The 18,348-nt window shown below is 42.5% G+C and overlaps 1 protein-coding gene across 4 annotated transcripts; it reads left to right on the forward strand.

Moving 5' to 3' along the window:
- Window positions 1-2,478: 2,478 nt before the first annotated feature.
- On the forward strand, window positions 2,479-18,010 carry SEH1L (SEH1 like nucleoporin). 4 transcript variants are annotated; one of them, XM_081873767.1, is made up of 9 exons: window positions 2,479-2,923; window positions 6,620-6,670; window positions 8,620-8,766; window positions 9,888-10,099; window positions 10,567-10,665; window positions 12,241-12,381; window positions 12,627-12,784; window positions 13,014-13,167; window positions 13,553-13,792. In XM_081873767.1, exons 1-9 carry the CDS (start codon window positions 2,813-2,815, stop codon window positions 13,578-13,580), a joined length of 1,101 nt encoding a protein of 366 aa, XP_081729893.1. In that variant the 5' UTR covers window positions 2,479-2,812; the 3' UTR covers window positions 13,581-13,792. The 4 variants fall into 4 exon arrangements, with proteins under 4 accessions (XP_081729893.1, XP_081729895.1, XP_081729892.1 ...); XM_081873769.1 differs by having other exon boundaries at window positions 2,480-2,923; window positions 13,537-13,792; XM_081873766.1 differs by lacking the exon at window positions 13,553-13,792 and adding an exon at window positions 17,211-18,010 and having other exon boundaries at window positions 2,482-2,923.
- Window positions 18,011-18,348: the final 338 nt, after the last annotated feature.

Raw genomic sequence — 18,348 nt, forward strand, 5'->3', positions numbered from 1 at the left:
ATGTAAAGGACGCGATTGTAAAGGAAGTTTGATACTGTACCTGTCAGTGAGGCCGATTACTCGGTGCCAGGAAAATGGAAGAAATCCAGTTTGGCTGTTAATGCGGAAGCTGCCTGCGTGCAGCATTTTCTTTTTGCTTTATTTACATAGAAGAAAATAAAGGGGCAAACTTGGCATCAACGTTGTGTTAAGCCTGCTCCTTCCAGTGTTGAGTTCAGTAATGAGCAATCAAGTTTGTTCCTACCTGCTCAGGCCCTGTGCCCAGTGGCGTAGCGTGGGTTGTCAGCACCCGGGGCAAGGCAAGTGATTTGCGCCCCCTAACCCGTGGATTTGCCCTAACCCCAGAAGTTGCGCCCGGTGCGGCCGGCCCCCCCTGCACCCCCCACGCTACGCCACTGCCTGTGCCTCATCTGCTTAGTCCCACACTTGTTCTGTTTCTTGGTCACAAAGAAGGAATGCTGAGAGGAACATAGTTCAGCTATAGAACAGATACTTTACACGCAAAGGATCCCAGCTGTAGTCACTAGCGTTTATTTACTTACTTACTTACTTACTTACACATTTGCTAATATTGCTGTACTGCTGAACAATCTAGCCTTTACTTACTTACTTACACATTTGCTAATATTTCTGTACTGCTGAACAATCTAGCCTTTCTGTAAAAACTTTCTGTCAAAGGTAAATAATGAAAAACAAAAATGCACAAAAGCCATACAACTAGATTGTACCAATGCAGAAGTTACCAACGTTTTGGGGCAGTGGGTACATTATGAATTTTGACAAAAGTGCTGCAACCACAAGTCACAAAATGACTGCAATGGGTGTATTGCAGTGGTTCAAGGAAGTGGGTGGCACTGTGGTCTGAACCACTGACCCTCTTGGGCTTGCTGGTTGGAAGGTCAGCAGTTCAAATTTGAGCAGGGTGAGCTCCCATTGCTCTGTCCCAGCTTCTGCCAACCTAGCAGTTCAAAAGCAACACCAGTGCAAGTAGATAAATAGGTACCACTGTGGTGGGAAGCTAAATGGTATTTCCATGTGCTCTGGTTTCCGTCATGGTGTTCCATTGCACCAGAAGCTGTTTAGTCATGCTGGCCACATGACCTGGAAAGCTGTCTGTGGACAAACGCTGGCTCCCTTGGCCTGAAGCAAGATGAGCGCCGTACCCCATAGTCACCTTTGACTGGACTTAAGCATCCAGGTTCTCATAACCCACCCAGGGAGTCCATGACATCATTCACATAACAAAAACTACCATAGAGATAACAAATTTTTCAAAAATAGGGCATCCATGGCTTGGCTTTTGAACAACATGGGTCCACAGTATTTAGCTAATGGGAACTTCTGGTGTATTGTATAGCACAAAATTGTCACTACCACACTTACAGAAGGAAACTTCACACTTCTCTTTCAGAATTGAAAACACTGTATATGACCTTGGTATCCAATGAAATGCGGGCATGTTTAATGGTGTTAGTTGTTCAAGATGCCAAACCAGTGTAAAAGGGAATGGAGCAATAAGATCAAACAGTATTGTGTGCATTGTGGATTTTTGAAGCCTTTCCTAACAAGTACTGGTGAGCACACTGGTGCCTACAGGCACTGTGGAGACAGCCCCTCTTCTATAGCATGTATTGCTGGTTATTGTTACAGTGAAAGCTGTCTACTGTATAAGGATTCAGTCCAAAAAGCAAGGGTGATCTGTCCACCAAAGCAATTTCTCCGCTTCCACCACACCAACTTGGGTGGTGGCAAAGGAAAAAAGCAAACACAATGCTGGGGTGTATGTTGTGGTAAATGTTTACCTGCAAGTTTGGCTATAACCAGCTTTTGACCACATTCATCACTGGCATCCCTGTCAAATTATTTACCTTTGGGCCAAAGGTTAGCCACTCCTGATTTAAGAGAAAGTACTTAGATTGGACCAATTTAATGTTAATGGGACAAAATCCCATCCCCATGTTAAACTGAGTGTTTTAATATAAACTAGAATTGCAGCAATGTTGACATATGTCTTGCATAAATGCAACTACTTTAGAAGTCCCATTGATTTCAATGAAACTTACCGGTATATCCAGGTAAGTGTGTAAAGGTCTGGAGTCTAACAGCTGAATTCTCAGCCATAATCATATTTGCTGATGGAGGTTAGGATATGCTGGCGGGGGACATTTCCTGACCTGGGGACGGGGGGGGGGGGGTGAGCGTGCTCTGCAGCAGTTTATTAGCCAGCGGTGGTTCCGCCACTGGTATCACGCTCAGGGCCCCAAACAGGGCGTTTACTAGGGCAGAGCAAAGCCACCGGATCCCAAATTGTTTCGTCCCCGACCGGTGCTTCTTGCCAGAGGCGAAATTGATTAAGCGGACTCCTCGGCGTGCGTCTCGGCAAAAACCCCAAACCCAAGCATGTTCAGGGCGGGTTAAAGCTTCCGCCTGTTGGGTTTGGAAATTGGCAAATTCTTTCTCGCTCGAGAAGGACAATGGGGCGGCTCGTCGGTTCCCTCCCCTCCTCCCCTGCCGGGGCTGCCTCGGCTTCTGCCTGAGGGGAAGGCGCCAAAGCGCAAGCGCCGGGGAGACGCTCCATTGGCCGCCTCCTCCCCGCTAAGGCCCGGCGCTCCACGCAATTAGACTGAGCCAGGCGCGCCTTTTCGAGGCGAGCGAGAGAGAGAAGGGGAAAGAGTTTGCTCGCGCCCTCAGTGCAGCTGCTGGTCAGGGGAAGCCGCTGCTTCGCCTCCTCCGCTGCCTTAATCGCAGCAGCAGCAGCAGCAGCAGCAGCAGCAGCAGCAGCGAGCTCGGCTGACGGAGCGAGGCCGCCGAGATGTTCGTGGCGCGCAGCATCGCGGCCGACCACCGCGACCTCATCCACGACGTTTCCTTCGACTTCCACGGGCGGCGCATGGCGACCTGCTCCAGCGACCAGAGTGTCAAGGTGCGGGGATGCGGAGAGCGCGCGAAGGCCGCGCGCCCCGGCCTGTCTCCCCTCGTGAATCGGGCTAGACCCGCGCGGGGCCCGTTGACGCCCCTGCTCCTCCGGCCGGCGCCCTTGCTCGCCCTCCTCTCTCGGGGACCACGCGCTGCCCCTCGGCTGGTGGCTGGCCGGCTCCTTCGGCCAGGCCTCAAGGGGGGCTACTGCAGTGGCTTGGGCACTTCTGCCTGCGCTGGGTAACAGGGGGGGGGGCATGTAGGAGGACCACGTTTTATAGCAGCCTTTTGCAACGGAAGAAATAACAAATAGTAGGACATGAGAGAGTCCCAGTTTTGTTTTGTTTTTGTAGCGCGGGAGAAAACCCAACGCACCCAAAACAGGCCTATGGACTGATTTGGGTGGCAACTTCAAGTTACAGTACTTGAACTAATAATAAAATAGGCAGGATGCTGTGGTATGAATGAAATGGTTAAGTCGGGAACTTCTCTAGCAGCGTGTCTTGTCTCCTGCCCTCTTTGGCAAAAGTTCCACGGAATTCGACGGGGCTTGCTTCCAGACAGCAAGGGTGCATACGCCTCTGTCTTTAATCATCTTTCTGTATTTTGGACCAGTGCAATGCAAATATACTTAAAGGGTTCTCAAAGGCAATGTTGGGCAAGTCATGGTAGATGGAAGAGTCACAACTTATTAATGGAGAAAGCAAGTAATAATGTGGGATGATGGACATGTTCAGAGGCTTTTTCATTAAACATGCATTAGTACGACTGTAATTTTTCTGATTTTTGTTTTGTGTTAATACCCATGGGTCCATCAGAGGATTTGTGTGGCCTTGTAACATATGTACGTAATAAGTTGTTTGCTTTAAAAAAGTGGTTTGAGATTATTTTCCAGACAGAGTTTTGCAGTACAGGTTTGCAATAGGTGTAGACAATTTGGATTTATTTTCCTTAATGGGAATTAGTGATTTGGGATTAATAACGATTTAGGCTGCAATCCTAACCATGTTTACTCAGAAGCCAGTCCTATTGAATTTAATGGAGTTTACTCCCAAGTAGGTGGGTTAGGATTGTAAATCATTCTTCAGTGTTCACCCCTCTTAACCTGGGAGTAAACCCCATTGAATTAAAACTTTTGAGTAGACATAGTCAGAATGCTGTGTAAGTGTGTGCTAGCTGAGATATAGATTGATCCTCTTTGTTTACTCAGAAGTAAGTTGAACTGAGCTCAATGGGACTTTCAAGTAAGGATACTAGTTTTGCAGTTGAGAAAGGACACAGACTAGAGGTGTGCATTATACTGACCTTTACCTAGAGTAAACCTACTAAAATTAATGGATCTCAGTTGTTTCAGTGGGACTACTGTTGGATGCAATTCAGAGTAATGTTCATTAGGGGTGTGTATGTATATTCTATATATTGCAGGTTTTGGTGTCCTCGGGTGTCTTCCCGTGTAAAAGGTGGGGTGTCTAGGCGACGTTTCGACGAGGTCTCACTCGTCATCTTCAGGCTGGTGCTTTCGGCTTCTTGTTACTGGAACAGAGCAGGATCTCAGTGTTTGAGTTCCTATAAATACTGTAGAGGGGGTGTGGTGTATAGCCTCCAATGTTCTGGGCAGAGAGGAAGTTCCCAGGCTAGTGTGCCTTTTCTTCTTTTGTTCCTTAATTACTTGAGAGATATCTTGAGTGATTTCTTGAGTGATATCCTGAGTACCACTTAGGTGGGTCATTAGGTGTGGATTAGTTGTTAAAGTCTTTGTGTCTTGACCTCTTGAACTTTGTGAAGAGTTTTCCTGAGAAGATGGCTGTACTGTACACCACAAGAGAATAATCATGGAAGCCATCGAGATAGAGAAACACCCTCACAACATGAACAAGCGTGACGACACATCCCGCTTGCCAGACATCTGGAAATTAGCCCTCCCCACAAAAACTGACACCAGATCCAGAGGCACACAGAACGCCAACACCAATCAACCACACCAGACCCAAACCCAGACCCTCTCCACAGATGAATTACAGACACCATCCAGTAGCCAATCCATGGTGGCACCTCCGGATGCTGCACCCCCCTGCAATCCCTACACAGATCTGGCTGACACAAGCCACAAAACCACAGCTCGCCCCTATACACGAAGCCAAGCCAGAGCACAACTAAGTACAGTACAGCCATCTTCTCAGGAAAACTCTTCACAAAGTTCAAGAGGTCAAGACACAAAGACTTTAACAACTAATCCACACCTAATGACCCACCTAAGTGGTACTCAGGATATCACTCAAGAAATCACTCAAGATATCTCTCAAGTAATTAAGGAACAAAAGAAGAAAAGGCACACTAGCCTGGGAACTTCCTCTCTGCCCAGAACATTGGAGGCTATACACCACACCCCCTCTACAGTATTTATAGGAACTCAAACACTGAGATCCTGCTCTGTTCCAGTAACAAGAAGCCGAAAGCACCAGCCTGAAGATGACGAGTGAGACCTCGTCGAAACGTCGCCTAGACACCCCAACTTTTACACGGGAAGACACCCGAGGACACCAAAACCTGCATTCTATATATTCTATATATAGTAATTATAATTACGCATGTCTAGCTGACATGTAAAGTTTGCACGTCAGTAATTATGTGTTCACTTGGAAGTAATTCCCACTGTGGTAAATGTATTTCATTCCCAGGTAAAAATGCAGAGTTTTAATGATAAAATTGATGTATCTTGCTTTATATAGGACGATGTATTGGAGAGACTAACCATTACTTCTAAGACCCATTTTGCACATGACAATTTTCCTGCATAAATATTGCTCCCATGTAGAAATTTATATGCACTGTGTCATCCTGCACATGTAGATGTCTGCATGTAGTGTGATGCTATGATTAGCTGTAACTTCCCAATGTGTATTCAGCAAATACTTATGTGCTATGCCATATAACCTTTTCATACACAGAAGTGGTGTTAGAAACTGGGACAGAAAAACTAGGAGCCAAATGGCTTCTGAGACCTGGGTTGAGGGCACCAAAACAATGTCTAGTCGCCATGGGATTCAGCAACATTTTTTATTTTGATAAGCATGAACTAATACACATTTCACATAAGTGGCACATTGTTAATACCAAATTTTTAGCAGAAATTGTTAATACATGTTTTATTTGGTGTTTATATTAAAAATACTGGTACCATACTTCAGTTTTCAAAACTCTACTTTGAAAACTTCAGTTTTCAAAACTCTACTTTTAATTGTTAATTGTCTATACTTAACTTGTACTTCGAGACTTCAAAGCACATACATTTTAGTAATCCTTGAGAGTGCTCACAAATGGAGAATCTTTAAGCAGAAAATGTGCTTGGCACCCTGCTAATTTCGAACCCTGCACAGAAATTATATCTGTGTTAGAAAATGATATAAGTAGCCTCAAGGATTCCAAGTGATCCAATGTTGGGGTCAGATACTCTTGTGGTTCTAGTGAACAGAGGCAATTCCAAATTGGAATAGCACACACACTCACTGTCCTTTTTATAGAGAAATCTATGCACAATTTTTATTTGACTCACGTATGAGTTGATATTATAGAAGAGCATTTGTGGTTTAACATCCTTCTGGGACTCTCCACAAACCTTGATCTGTGGACTTCTTTGTGGGATCACTGTACCTTCTCTAACTTTTGAATAAAAGATTTAGATATTGTTTGGTTTTCTTAATAGGTTTGGGACAAAGGTGAAAATGGAGAATGGCACTGTACTGCCAGCTGGAAGGTAAGGGCTGAAACCTGGAAAAATCAGTTGCATGCAACAGTTTTTGGCATGAGAAGCCACAATGTAGGGAAAGATTCATTCCAAACAGTGCATGTTCCTATGCATGTTCACTCAGCAGGAAATTTATCTTTGTTCAACGGGGCTTACTCCCTTGTAGTTTCTTAAGGATTGCAGCCTGAATGTGTAACCCAATAATGGTCTGCAGCTATACAGTGGTGCCTCGCAAGACGAAAAGAATCCGTTCCGCGATTCTCTTCGTCTAGCGGTTTTTTCGTCTTGCGAAGCAAGCCCATTGACAGCTTAGCGGATTAGCGCTATTAGCGGTCTAGCGGCTTTTAGCGATCAGCTGTTAAGCGGCTTATCAGTGGAACAGCTGATAAGTGGCTTAGCGGCTTAGGAAAGGGGGGGAGCGGGAAAAACCCGCGAGAACTTGCAAGATTTTTTCGTCTTGCGAAGCAACCCCATAGAGAAATTCGTTTAGCGAAGCGCCTCCAAAACGGAAAACCCTTTCGTCTAGCGGGTTTTCCGTCTTGCGAGGCGTTCGTCTTGCGGGGCACCACTGTAATTCGGTGTAAATTACTTTACAGTAAATTACTTTACTGCTAAGTCAGTCCCTATGAATATTTACAAAACTCCTGTGATGGAATTTTGTTTCCTCTCTGTTGAAACTATAAAGATGCTCATGTATACAGATGTTCATGTTTCTGTTCAGATTTGCAAAAATGTTTTCCTTGAATTTTCCATTCACACTTTCCATATTTCCAGTCTGTTTCTTCAATATGCAGGTCCTTTTCAAGATGCCTAGCAGTATATGAATCACAAAAACATCCTTCTTCTTATTAAAAGAAATTTGATGGCGGTCTCTCATGTTGTGCTGACTTTTGGATATGGTAGAAACTCCTACCTATCCCAAAGCTCAGTGTCGTATGAGTTATTCCTTACGTCCATCTCATCAAGTCCTTTTGTATATGCCACTTGGGAAATGCCATATTTTTCCGTGTATAAGACACTCCCAAGTATAAGACGACCCCTATTTTTGGGGACTGCAACAGAAATTGGGGGGGGGGAATTGTCCAAAGTTCTTGAGCTTTTTGTGGGGGAGATTGCCAAGAGTTGTTGAGCTTTTTGGGGGGGCCATCACAGCCACCAATCACTTTACAGCCTGCCCACCACTGCAAATCACACGCATCACCATGACCACCAAACATCTGCACGCTCGCTGCCAAAAGCCCACCTGCCCACTCGACACAACCATAGCCAATTGCACGCATGACTCGCTGCTGCCATGAATCGGCCGCCCAATTGCCACAGCCAATCGTCAGCAAGCCTCAGCAACCGATCACACACCCAGTCGCTGCTGCCAATCTCCTGCTGGCTGCTGCCACCAATCCCCCAATCCCCCCGCGCTATCCGTGTATAAGATGACCCACAATTTTTGCCTATTGTTTCTAAGGAAAAAACATTGTCTTATAAACGGAAAAATACTTGTGACACAAAACTGTGGATCAGGCAAAAGGAGCACATGGTTTGCCTGCTTCAAACCATGGTTTTGTGTGGCATGCAAATGTGGCCAACATGTATCCATGTGGGAAATTGCCTCCGGGGTCCACTTGGAATATTATGTGTGCATGAACTTTGACCCTATTACTTCAGTTAACTGGGTAGGTGGTATACAACATAGAATCATGGAATCCTAGAATTGTAGGGTTGGAAGGGACACTGAGGATCATCTAATACAACTCCCTGCAATACAGGAATATTCATCTGTCCCAGACATTTTAGTTTGTGTTTGGGAAATGGATCAGTCAAGGGGAGGACTGTAAAGGGGCTTTGATGTTTGATACTTAATTTATATCGCTGTTACTATTTTTTCTCCCAGCCTGCATACATTAAAACATCTTCAATTTTAGTCTTTGGTTTTCAAGTTCCAGTTCTTCTTACCTTTCCAGACACATAGTGGATCTGTGTGGCGTGTTACATGGGCACATCCAGAGTTTGGACAGGTCTTGGCTTCCTGCTCTTTTGACAGAACAGCTGCTGTATGGGAAGAAATAGTAGGAGAATCCAATGATAAACTTCGAGGGCAAAGTCATTGGGTAAGGTTTGAAGAGTGACAGTTCTAATGCACTCATTTCTCACATATAATTTATAAAATTGTTGCTGCCTCAAAGATTTACTTTGCTAAATTTCACAGTTGAGATTTATTATAAATGTTTTTAAAGAAATGTTATATATTCACAAAGCTACATATTTGAATATATATAGATATATTTAGTTTGATTTGTTTACTATACATGGCTTTTGACGAATCATAAGCTTGGACCCTACATTTTTCTTCTATTCAGACAAGGAGATGTGTGATTTCTACCAACTTCTCTCCATCTGCAGTCCCACATCGCATATCCTACACCAATCTCAAGAGTTCCTCAACTCTCAGGAGCAGATTTTTGGGAGGTGTAGGGAGTTGCAGAGAGGAGGTGACAAAGCCCCATTATGTGAACAGAACTCCATGCCTTTTGTGTAATAAAAGTTAAGATCCAAGCTGTAGCTCTGGTGGGATGTTGATTATCCTGTTAATCCACATGATTGGGGTGAGGTTGGGGTTGAAGAGTATGGAAGGGCAAAGGCCATGATTCAAATACCACTGACAGTCTTCTGCGTATGCACAGAAACATTTCAGCTCTCTCCTTCCAGCAGCTGCCTTTACTGCCTCCTGAAAAGCCCTCCTCCAAGGTTGGGGGCGCCCCTAGGCCTGGACCCTATAGCAGAGACTGCCTAATGCAGCCCTTTGACACTACTAGCCAATCTGACCTGGCAATAAATGAATTGTCTTACTCAAATTCAAGTATCTATTAGTTTTAATTCTGATTAGCTTCTACTATTTGCTTGGCTCTTACCTTTAGTATTAACAATGATCTGCCCATCACAGTATACAAGAGCATTCTTTATGCTTACAGCTAGAATGTATTTCAATTGAACTTTTCATAATATCAAATGAACATACTTGCTCTCCTTAACTTTGGAGCTTGTAAGATTTCTAATACAGTTATGTTTCATGGTTATGTTTTTCATAAAATTTATCAAACGTGTAGTATCTTGTTTACAGATAAAAATTTAGCTCTCTATTCTAAAGTTTATTTACCTAAATAAATAAGTGATGGTGCGTCTAAAAATCTGTTTTCCTTCTTCTAATGACTGTTCCATTGATTATCTTTAGGTGAAGAGAACTACTCTGGTTGACAGTAGGACATCAGTTACAGATGTAAAGTTTGCTCCTAAGCATATGGGCCTCATGCTGGCAACATGTTCAGCAGATGGAGTTGTTAGGATATATGAAGCACCAGATGTTATGAATCTCAGTCAGTGGTCACTTCAGCATGAAATCTCATGTAAACTAAGCTGCAGTTGTATTTCTTGGAATCCTTCAAGGTAAGATATCAATTCCCTTGAATCAGAAAGTAAAGAGGGAGGGAAACCCTAAGGGTAATTGGCTTGTTTCCCTCTTGTGTAATATTTATTTAAATTCTTGACTGTAAAATAGTGGTGCTGGGTCTAAAAGGAAACCAAGACAGTTGAATATTTATAACCCAGGGGTAGCCAATGTGAGGCCATCCAGATGTTGTTGGGCTGCAACTCCTATCATCCCTGACCATTAGCTAAGCTGACTTAGGTTATAGAGAGTTGGAGTCAATGTCTAGAGGACACTGTGTTAGCTACTCCTGAGTTAGAAGGATCAGCAAGTAGGTGATGCAAAAAAACTTTCTGTCTGAGATCCTGGGATCCTATGTTCCATCAGGTGTCCGCTGTGCATGCTGTCTTTTAAGAGAAAAGATATTGAGGAATTTATTTTCATCATCAGAAGTCCTCTGTAAAAATATTCCATTTTGCATTTGCAGCTCTCGCGCTCATGCACCTATGATAGCTGTAGGAAGTGATGACAGCAGCCCAAATGTACTGGCAAAAGTTCAGATTTATGAATACAATGAAAATACCAGGTAAGAGGAAGAAAACAAAGCAACTTTCATTTTTCAACACTTCATAATATTGCTTCACAACATCATTTGTTCTTCTGAGACTTGAACATGTTAAAATGGTTCGCTGAAACCCTAATTTGGTACTGATTTTAAGTTTATACTATGGATTACCAGTGGTCCCTCCAAATGGCCTGTGTGACCATTTATAGCAAATTCCACCCACCTGCCAATCATACAATGCTATTTACTGTCACCTGTCTTCATTCTAATCTGCCTTGCTGCTTTTACTAAAGTTCCCTCCAAAGTATATGTGAAATACAGTTAAAGATGATCCTATCCGCTTCTGGCATGTGGCCTCCAGAACGTTGACCAGGTTTGAATCTGGCCCTTAGGCTGAAAGTGGTTCTCCGTTCCTGCTATAAACCGATTTATTTCAATGCTGGGAGTGCATGGGAGGGGGAAATCGCAGCAGGGAAAGAAGATTTTAACCTACCTGTGTTCTGTAAGATTGCCCCTTCCTCAGCATTGTGACTAGGAAAGAAAAACCCCAACATTTATCCAAGCCTGATTCTGGTAGTGGGTGAGGCCGAGTATTCCCCGCCCCTCTCTGTGGGTGGTGTTTGCATGTGCATTTGCTCTCTGCCTGTTCTGGCCACACCCAGTTCTGTTCTGGTTCTGCCACTGTAGGCATTTGACCTTCAGAAAGTTGGCTGCAAGGGGACATGACCTTCTTGCTGCAGGAGGTTCCCCACGTCTGCAGTATAGCTAATGTTCAAGTTGAGGCGGAGGGAGAAGTAACTTGCCAATGCCCCATGATAATTTAATGACAGAAGTCGGGCTTGAACAACAATCTGTAGAGAATATTAAATATTTTAGCTTTCCTAATAATATGCTATTATTTTCCTTAAAAGTTTTGCAAAGCTACATTTAATTAATGAATGCCAACCATAAAAATCCTATCCTGTGTACTTTCCTCCAAATACAGAGTCTGTTGCCAAAACAAAGCAGCTTATTCTACTCAAAGATCCAAACTCTATAATAAGCTTGATTTGACTAATTGGGAATAGTGAGTGATGTTGAAGTAATGAGAAACATATGATCTGTGGAAAGTTTTCCCCTTCCTATGGTTTTAATTTTTTTGGAATCTAAGAGTACAGTCTGTTTTTTCTGTTATGAATCAACAGACTTGCCATTCTGAACTTAAGTACCTCAGAAATAATTTCCATAGCACTGCCTATTAAATTCATTGAAGTAAAAAGACAACTTGTGTATTTAATGTTTCCGATTCAAGCCAGTGTCATTGTTGAGTGACCTGGTCCCATCCTCTTGTTGTTCATAACAACAATCAGTTGTCACTTGAACACTTCATAACATGGCAATAATTTCATAACAAATTGTACATCCCAGACATCAAATAGTACAAATTATAGTTCTGATACATTCTAGAAAAAAAGGATTGTTATCTAGAGAATACTTTTTAAAGAATACTTTCATGGGAGAATTTACCAATAATGTTGTTATAAAAACAGTTGGGGGGGGGGGCTTTAATATGTTTCTATATTTAGAAATTAATACACTGTCTGTCTCACTTTTCAGGAAGTATGCAAAAGCAGAAACACTTATGACAGTCACAGACCCTGTGCATGATATTGCATTTGCTCCAAACCTGGGAAGGTCCTTCCATATATTGGCTGTAGCTACCAAAGATGTGCGAATTTTCACATTAAAACCACTAAGGTGAGTTTTTGACATACATATCCTATAATGTGGAAGCAGATATTTGGTATTTTCTTTCTCTCAACTATGGAACTAATTGTCCTCATGGTTAAGAACCTTGTAAGTTTATTCAATATTCAGTACAGTAATCCTTTTTTTAAAGCAGCACACAAAAAAGGGCAAAACATTGTTTTACTTTCTGTAATTAAAAGAATGGATGTATTTTAAGCAGATCAAACTCCAATATACAATTTTGCTTTCAACAGAAAGGAACTGACTTCTTCATCAGGCCTGACAAAATTTGAGGTCCAGTTAGTGGCTCAGTTTGATAACCACAATTCTCAGGTCTGGCGTGTAAGTTGGAACATTACAGGCACAGTGCTTGCATCTTCAGGAGACGATGGGTGTGTAAGGCTTTGGAAAGGTAAGTGTTCCTTCAGAATTCTCTGTGTGATTAAATGTTGAATTATTAGAAGACTATGGCTTCAGTCTTAAGCATACATAGTAGTAACCTGCTTAGGACTGGCTAGAGTTAGATTTTTAAAAATATAATGTGTTTTAGGAGCTATATCATTAGTTATACTATTTTAACTGTCATAAAAATATCTTTCTCAAGTCACAATTGCATTATTTTTTTGTTCATTCCCATGCAGCTAACTACATGGACAACTGGAAGTGTACTGGAATTTTGAAAGGTAATGGGAGTCCAGTCAATGCTAGTTCCACTCAGCAGGGAGTTTTTAATGCTCCTTTAGGCACAGCCAATTCAAGCCTCCAGAATTCAGTAAATGGAACATCTGCTGGCAGGTATGCCACTTCATATGTAAATTCTGCAATTTAAGAACTCTTTGTTTTGTCAACACCCACCATTAATCTCCCTAAAATCTTAAGCATCATTTTGGCTTTCATATGCATAATTATTAGTAACTTTAAATCAATAGCTTGCAGATTCAGTTGTCCTAGTCTTATCTGCAGTGTCCTGTATGCAACAGATAAAATATTATAAAGAAAAACATTCCTCTAGTTACTGTTCACATACTTCAAATGCTGAGTTCACTTGAGTATTTTGAAGACCATGTCATTAGCTCTTTTATTTTCCTACTCGCAGTACTGTATCTGCCTTTTGTTGCCCTATAATACCTTGACCACTCATTATCCTACTGTCTCTCAACTAAGGTCTCTTTGACTTCAGCCTCCTGTGCTGCTCTCCTACTTCCTGAGACTCCTTGGGAACATGACCCTCTTCCAATCCTGTTCTGCAGTAGCTCTAGGCAACCACTTTTTAAAAGTAGCTTTCAACACAAGAGTCTATTTTTGGCCTGTCCTCACAAACTTGATTCTGAAAGGAACCATTGTTGAGGGATCAACTTTTTGTGTAGGATTGCCTCGGGCAGCTTCATACAGCCGCACCCATTTGATGGACACAATTCAGACTACAGTGGTGTCTCGCAAGACGAAATTAATTCGTTCCGCAAGTTTTTTCTTCTTGCGAGTTTTTCGTCTTGCGAAGCACGGTTTCCCATAGGAATGCATTGAAAATCAATTAATGCGTTCCTAGGGAGACCACCTTCAGACCAGGTCCGGGGACAGTCTTTCCCCGGACCTCTTCTGAAGGCTGGTGGGGGGGGGAGGACTTTTCTCCCCACCGCCAGGCTTCAGAACAGCCTTCTGAAGGCTGGCGGTGGGAAGAAAAGCCCTTCTCCCGCCGCCAGCCTTCAGAAGAGTTCCTGCAGGGCTGCCTAGGCTGCGAATAGCAGCCTGCTGCCGGGTGCGAGGGACGCTCTGAAGCAGAGCGCCCCTCGCCCGGGGCAGACATCTGCAGCTTGGGGAGCCCTGACTTCCCCACAGGGCTCTCCAAGCTGCGGATAGCAGCCTGCTGCCCCGCACGAGGGGCGCTCTTAAGCAGAGCGCCCCTCGGGTGGGGCAGACATCTGCAGCTTGGGGAGCCCTGCCGGACTTCCCCACAGGGCTCTCCAAGCTGCGGATAGCAGCCTGCTGCCCCGCACGAGGGGCGCTCTTAAGCAGAGCGCCCCTCGCGCGCGGCAGACATTCACAGCTTGGGGAGCCCTGCGGGGAACTCTTCTGAAGGCTGGAGGCGGGAGAAGGGCTTTTCTTCCCACCGCCAGCCTTCAGAACAGCCTTCTGAATGTTGGCGGTGGGGAGGAAAAACCCTCCTCCCACCGCAAGCCCCGGGAAGAGAGGAGAAGCTGCGCGCCTTCTCCTCTGTTCCCGGACCTCCCACCGCAAGCCTTCAGGACAGGTCCGGGAACAGAGGGGAAGGCGCGCAGCTTCTCCTCTCTTCCTGGGGCTTGCGGTGGGAGGAGGGTTCCCCGCTGTCCCCGGAGATTTCCCTATGGGCTTTCGTTTTGCGAAGCAAGCCCATAGGGAAATTCGTCTTGCGAAGCCGCTAAAAAATCGGAAAACCCTTTCGTCTTGCGGGTTTTTCGTTTAGCGAGGCATTCGTCTTGCGGGGCACCACTGTATATGCTGTAGATTTATGTTTTCCACACTTGTGCCCACAAATACGAGTGCTAGAAAGACAGCAATCTATAAAATTAAAGTGGTCATGTCTTCAAATCTGTTCAGTTAAACAGGGTTCTTGTGTTTCCATTTCTCCCTTATAATCTCAGAGTTACATTTCAGAGGAAAATTTTGTATTCCAGGGCACAAATTTGGAGTCAGAAATAGTACAGCTTTAATAATGAGATATACTTGCTGTTGTGGGGTGGAAAAACCCTTTTGAAGCATATCATATTTGAAAATGGGGCTGAACTCAGACATATTGTATTGCCCTGATGATTCTATATAAACAGAAATGTAAATGCTGAGTTTTAGAAGCAGGCTGATGCAATAGAATATTGTTATTATGGCTCAGCATTCTGGTACTTTTGTTAGTAACACTACTAGTAACACTACTAACACTTTTGGAGATCAACGTCACAAACACCCTATGCTTAACAAGGAAATAATTAAAATTGTTTTGAGAAGTGATTGAAAAGATTAAAATTTAATAAACCTACCAAATACTGTTCCACAGTATTCTTATTGTGCTTATAACCATATGTGTCTAAAATTGTGATGCATTTTCCCTTCTCCATTTGTATTATGTCCTTTTTAACAGAAAGCACAGCTGAACCCAAGCTAACTGGAGTAACTTTGCTGTTTTGCTGCTTGTTGCATGCACACAGGAATGGAAAGCGAACTCCTTTTTCCCCTCCCCAGCGCCGTTTGACCTCTTCCCAAGACACCAGCAGTCTGCCTACTACTAAAAGCAAATCAAAAGGCTCTATTAAAAAACACTGTATGCGTACTTTGCTAGCCAGCACAGTATGACCTTGTTGGAATCTGTGGGGAAAAAACAGTAACATGGAGAGTTTTCTTGTGGAGACACTTCTCCTCTTTCTCTTCAGAAAAAGATTTTTTTTATATAAATCAGAGTGGGGGAAGTTCACCCAAGTAACAAGGATTACCATCCTTTATATTTGAGGTGTTGGGCAGGGAAAGTATTAGTGTGAAGCCTTGGTAATCAGTTGGTTTTCATTTAAATTGCTTTGAATAATTGATTTTGTTCTACATTTTGTTCAGATGAGTCTTAACCATTACATTTTTGTTAATGGATTTGCAATGTGCAAACTTAACTAAGCATTGTTGTACCTTGACAGTTGTACAGTTAGTATCTTAATTTGGAATTGCTTCACAATTAATTAAATACTATTTCAGAGTAAACAAAAAAAAAATCACCAGAAGCCCCAACACTAATTAATGTCATACTTTTAGTGAGAATGATCTTACCTGATAGTTGCATGTTCCTGTGGCATGATTCCATGGAATAATTAGCAAGACTTCCTTTGGTCACAATATTGTAGTGGAGAACCATATCCATATGAATGTTTGTCATGTGGCATTGACAAATTGCTCTTGAATTATTGTCCATTGCCTTTAAGATGCTTCATGCATTACATAGTGAGGACACACACTGCTTCTGTGCAATTGAGTTACTGCTCTGGAACAGACTGAAGCAGTGTCCTATTGCAAACATTCATCAGGACATGGCAAGAAAATGCCTTGTTTTATATAGCGGCATGTCAATGTAGCTCTAAATATGTCCTGTCTCCAGATTCTATTAACTTTGCCATTCTGTTCTGTAAATTTGTCTACATTTCCAAAGATTGTAAAGATTATAAAGTGGTGTCTTTAATATTACGGGTAAGTCATAAAAAGTGACATGTAATAGTTCTTTAAGCCTTTAATTTACCAGATGTATTTGGTTTTATCCTACATTTTCTCCAGAATTATGTATATATGCACCCAGACTGTATTTCAGTGGAAAAGGAGTCACTTATTGTATATTGTGGAAATCTAAGCACTGTAAAAACAGGGTTTTTTCACATCTGTTCTATAAAATCTGCATTAAAGTTAATGTGGATGCAAATACAGCATAAATATATCTGCATAATTAATGTGTGCCTGTTTTTCTGCAAGTGTTTACTAAAAACATTGAGTTACAGTACATGGTTTTAAGGAGAGAGAAAACATGTTGATAGTTAGGAACTCATTTAATTTACAGATAATTTATTATTTTGCAAAATGCACATAAGGCATATCTTAATTTAGAGATATTGTATTCGAACCAAATAGTTTCCAGACTGCCATAACCATTTTTGTTTTGATTGCGAACATGATTTTGGCCATTATATTTTATTTTTGGCATGGATTTACTAAAGCCTTCACCCCCTCCCCCCAGCATGTCTTTTCTCTTCCCCTTTGGTTCTCCTCATATTTACTACTATTCTCTTTTTTCTTGTTTTTCCTTTTTTCTTTTTTGGTGTTCCTGTCTTCATTGTTTTCAGGTATTTCTTTCCCCCTCTGGATTCCCCACGGGCTGGATCAAGATGGTCCAGTTATGCCCAGCTCCTACCTCCTGCTCCTCTGATAGAGCACTCTTGCGATGCTGCCACTGCCAATCTCCAGTATCCTCACCCTCGCAGACGATATCTCTCTCGACCTCTTAACCTATTACGGGAACATGAAGGGGTTTAATGCACATTTAAAACTGTATTAAGGGCCTCAATCAGATGCTTGTAAAATGCTCGCGTTTCTGTCGCTTATTATTATTTTGCATACTTTCTCCCGCCAGAATTCACTGTGCTAGCGCTTATGCACCAAATGCTAGCTCTGCTATCCAATCCATTTTCAACCATGATGAAACAAATAAGCAGTATTAGGTGTGGGTCGTACACAACAGATAAGTTCAAAGTGCTTGTTCCACCATTTATTTTATTTTTTATTTTTTGTATTCAATCTACTGTGCTATTTTCATTTTAATAGATTTTGTTTGTATCCTGCATTGTTTTTGGAAATGTGTCCTTAAAACTAAATAGAACTTGAATAAAACTGTTCTACTGTGTGGAGGGGGGCGGATCTTAATCTCCAGCATCAAACTTCTAAGTGACCAGATTCTTGAGGCTTTTTCCAGCCCTGGACATTGGTACTGAAATGGAATGCTAAAGTAAAAATGCAGTATTTGTGCATTCTGCAGCAATATAGAATTGGTAGTGTGTTTAGTCACTTGCAAACATTTTCACTTTCTTGCATAAAAATATTTACACTACGTTTTATAATTGTAGGTTAATAAAAAAAATGAAAATTATGTCGTGTGGTGGTTTTATTTAAGTTGTACTTATTTCTAAATGTATAAAAGTGAATATTGGGGAGAGGGAGCTGTCAGACTTCACCTATGACCATAGGCTTATGCTGTGCACCTTGACCTGTTCTGTTTCTAGCCTTAGCAACCTTGGGTATAGCATGTGGCATCTGAAATAACATCATCCACAGAGAGAGGTAGCATAATTTGTAGAGCATGAGACTCTTAATATCAGGGTCATGGGTTTGAACCCTACAGTGGGCAGTAAACAATAGTGCACTGCAGACTTTCAGGTAAAGTAGAAATAAGAAAGAATTCTCCAATTTGCCTTGATGCAAAAATAC

Source organism: Podarcis erhardii, assembly GCF_964252035.2.
Source record: "Podarcis erhardii genome assembly, chromosome: 8".
Lineage (NCBI taxonomy): Eukaryota > Metazoa > Chordata > Lepidosauria > Squamata > Lacertidae > Podarcis > Podarcis erhardii.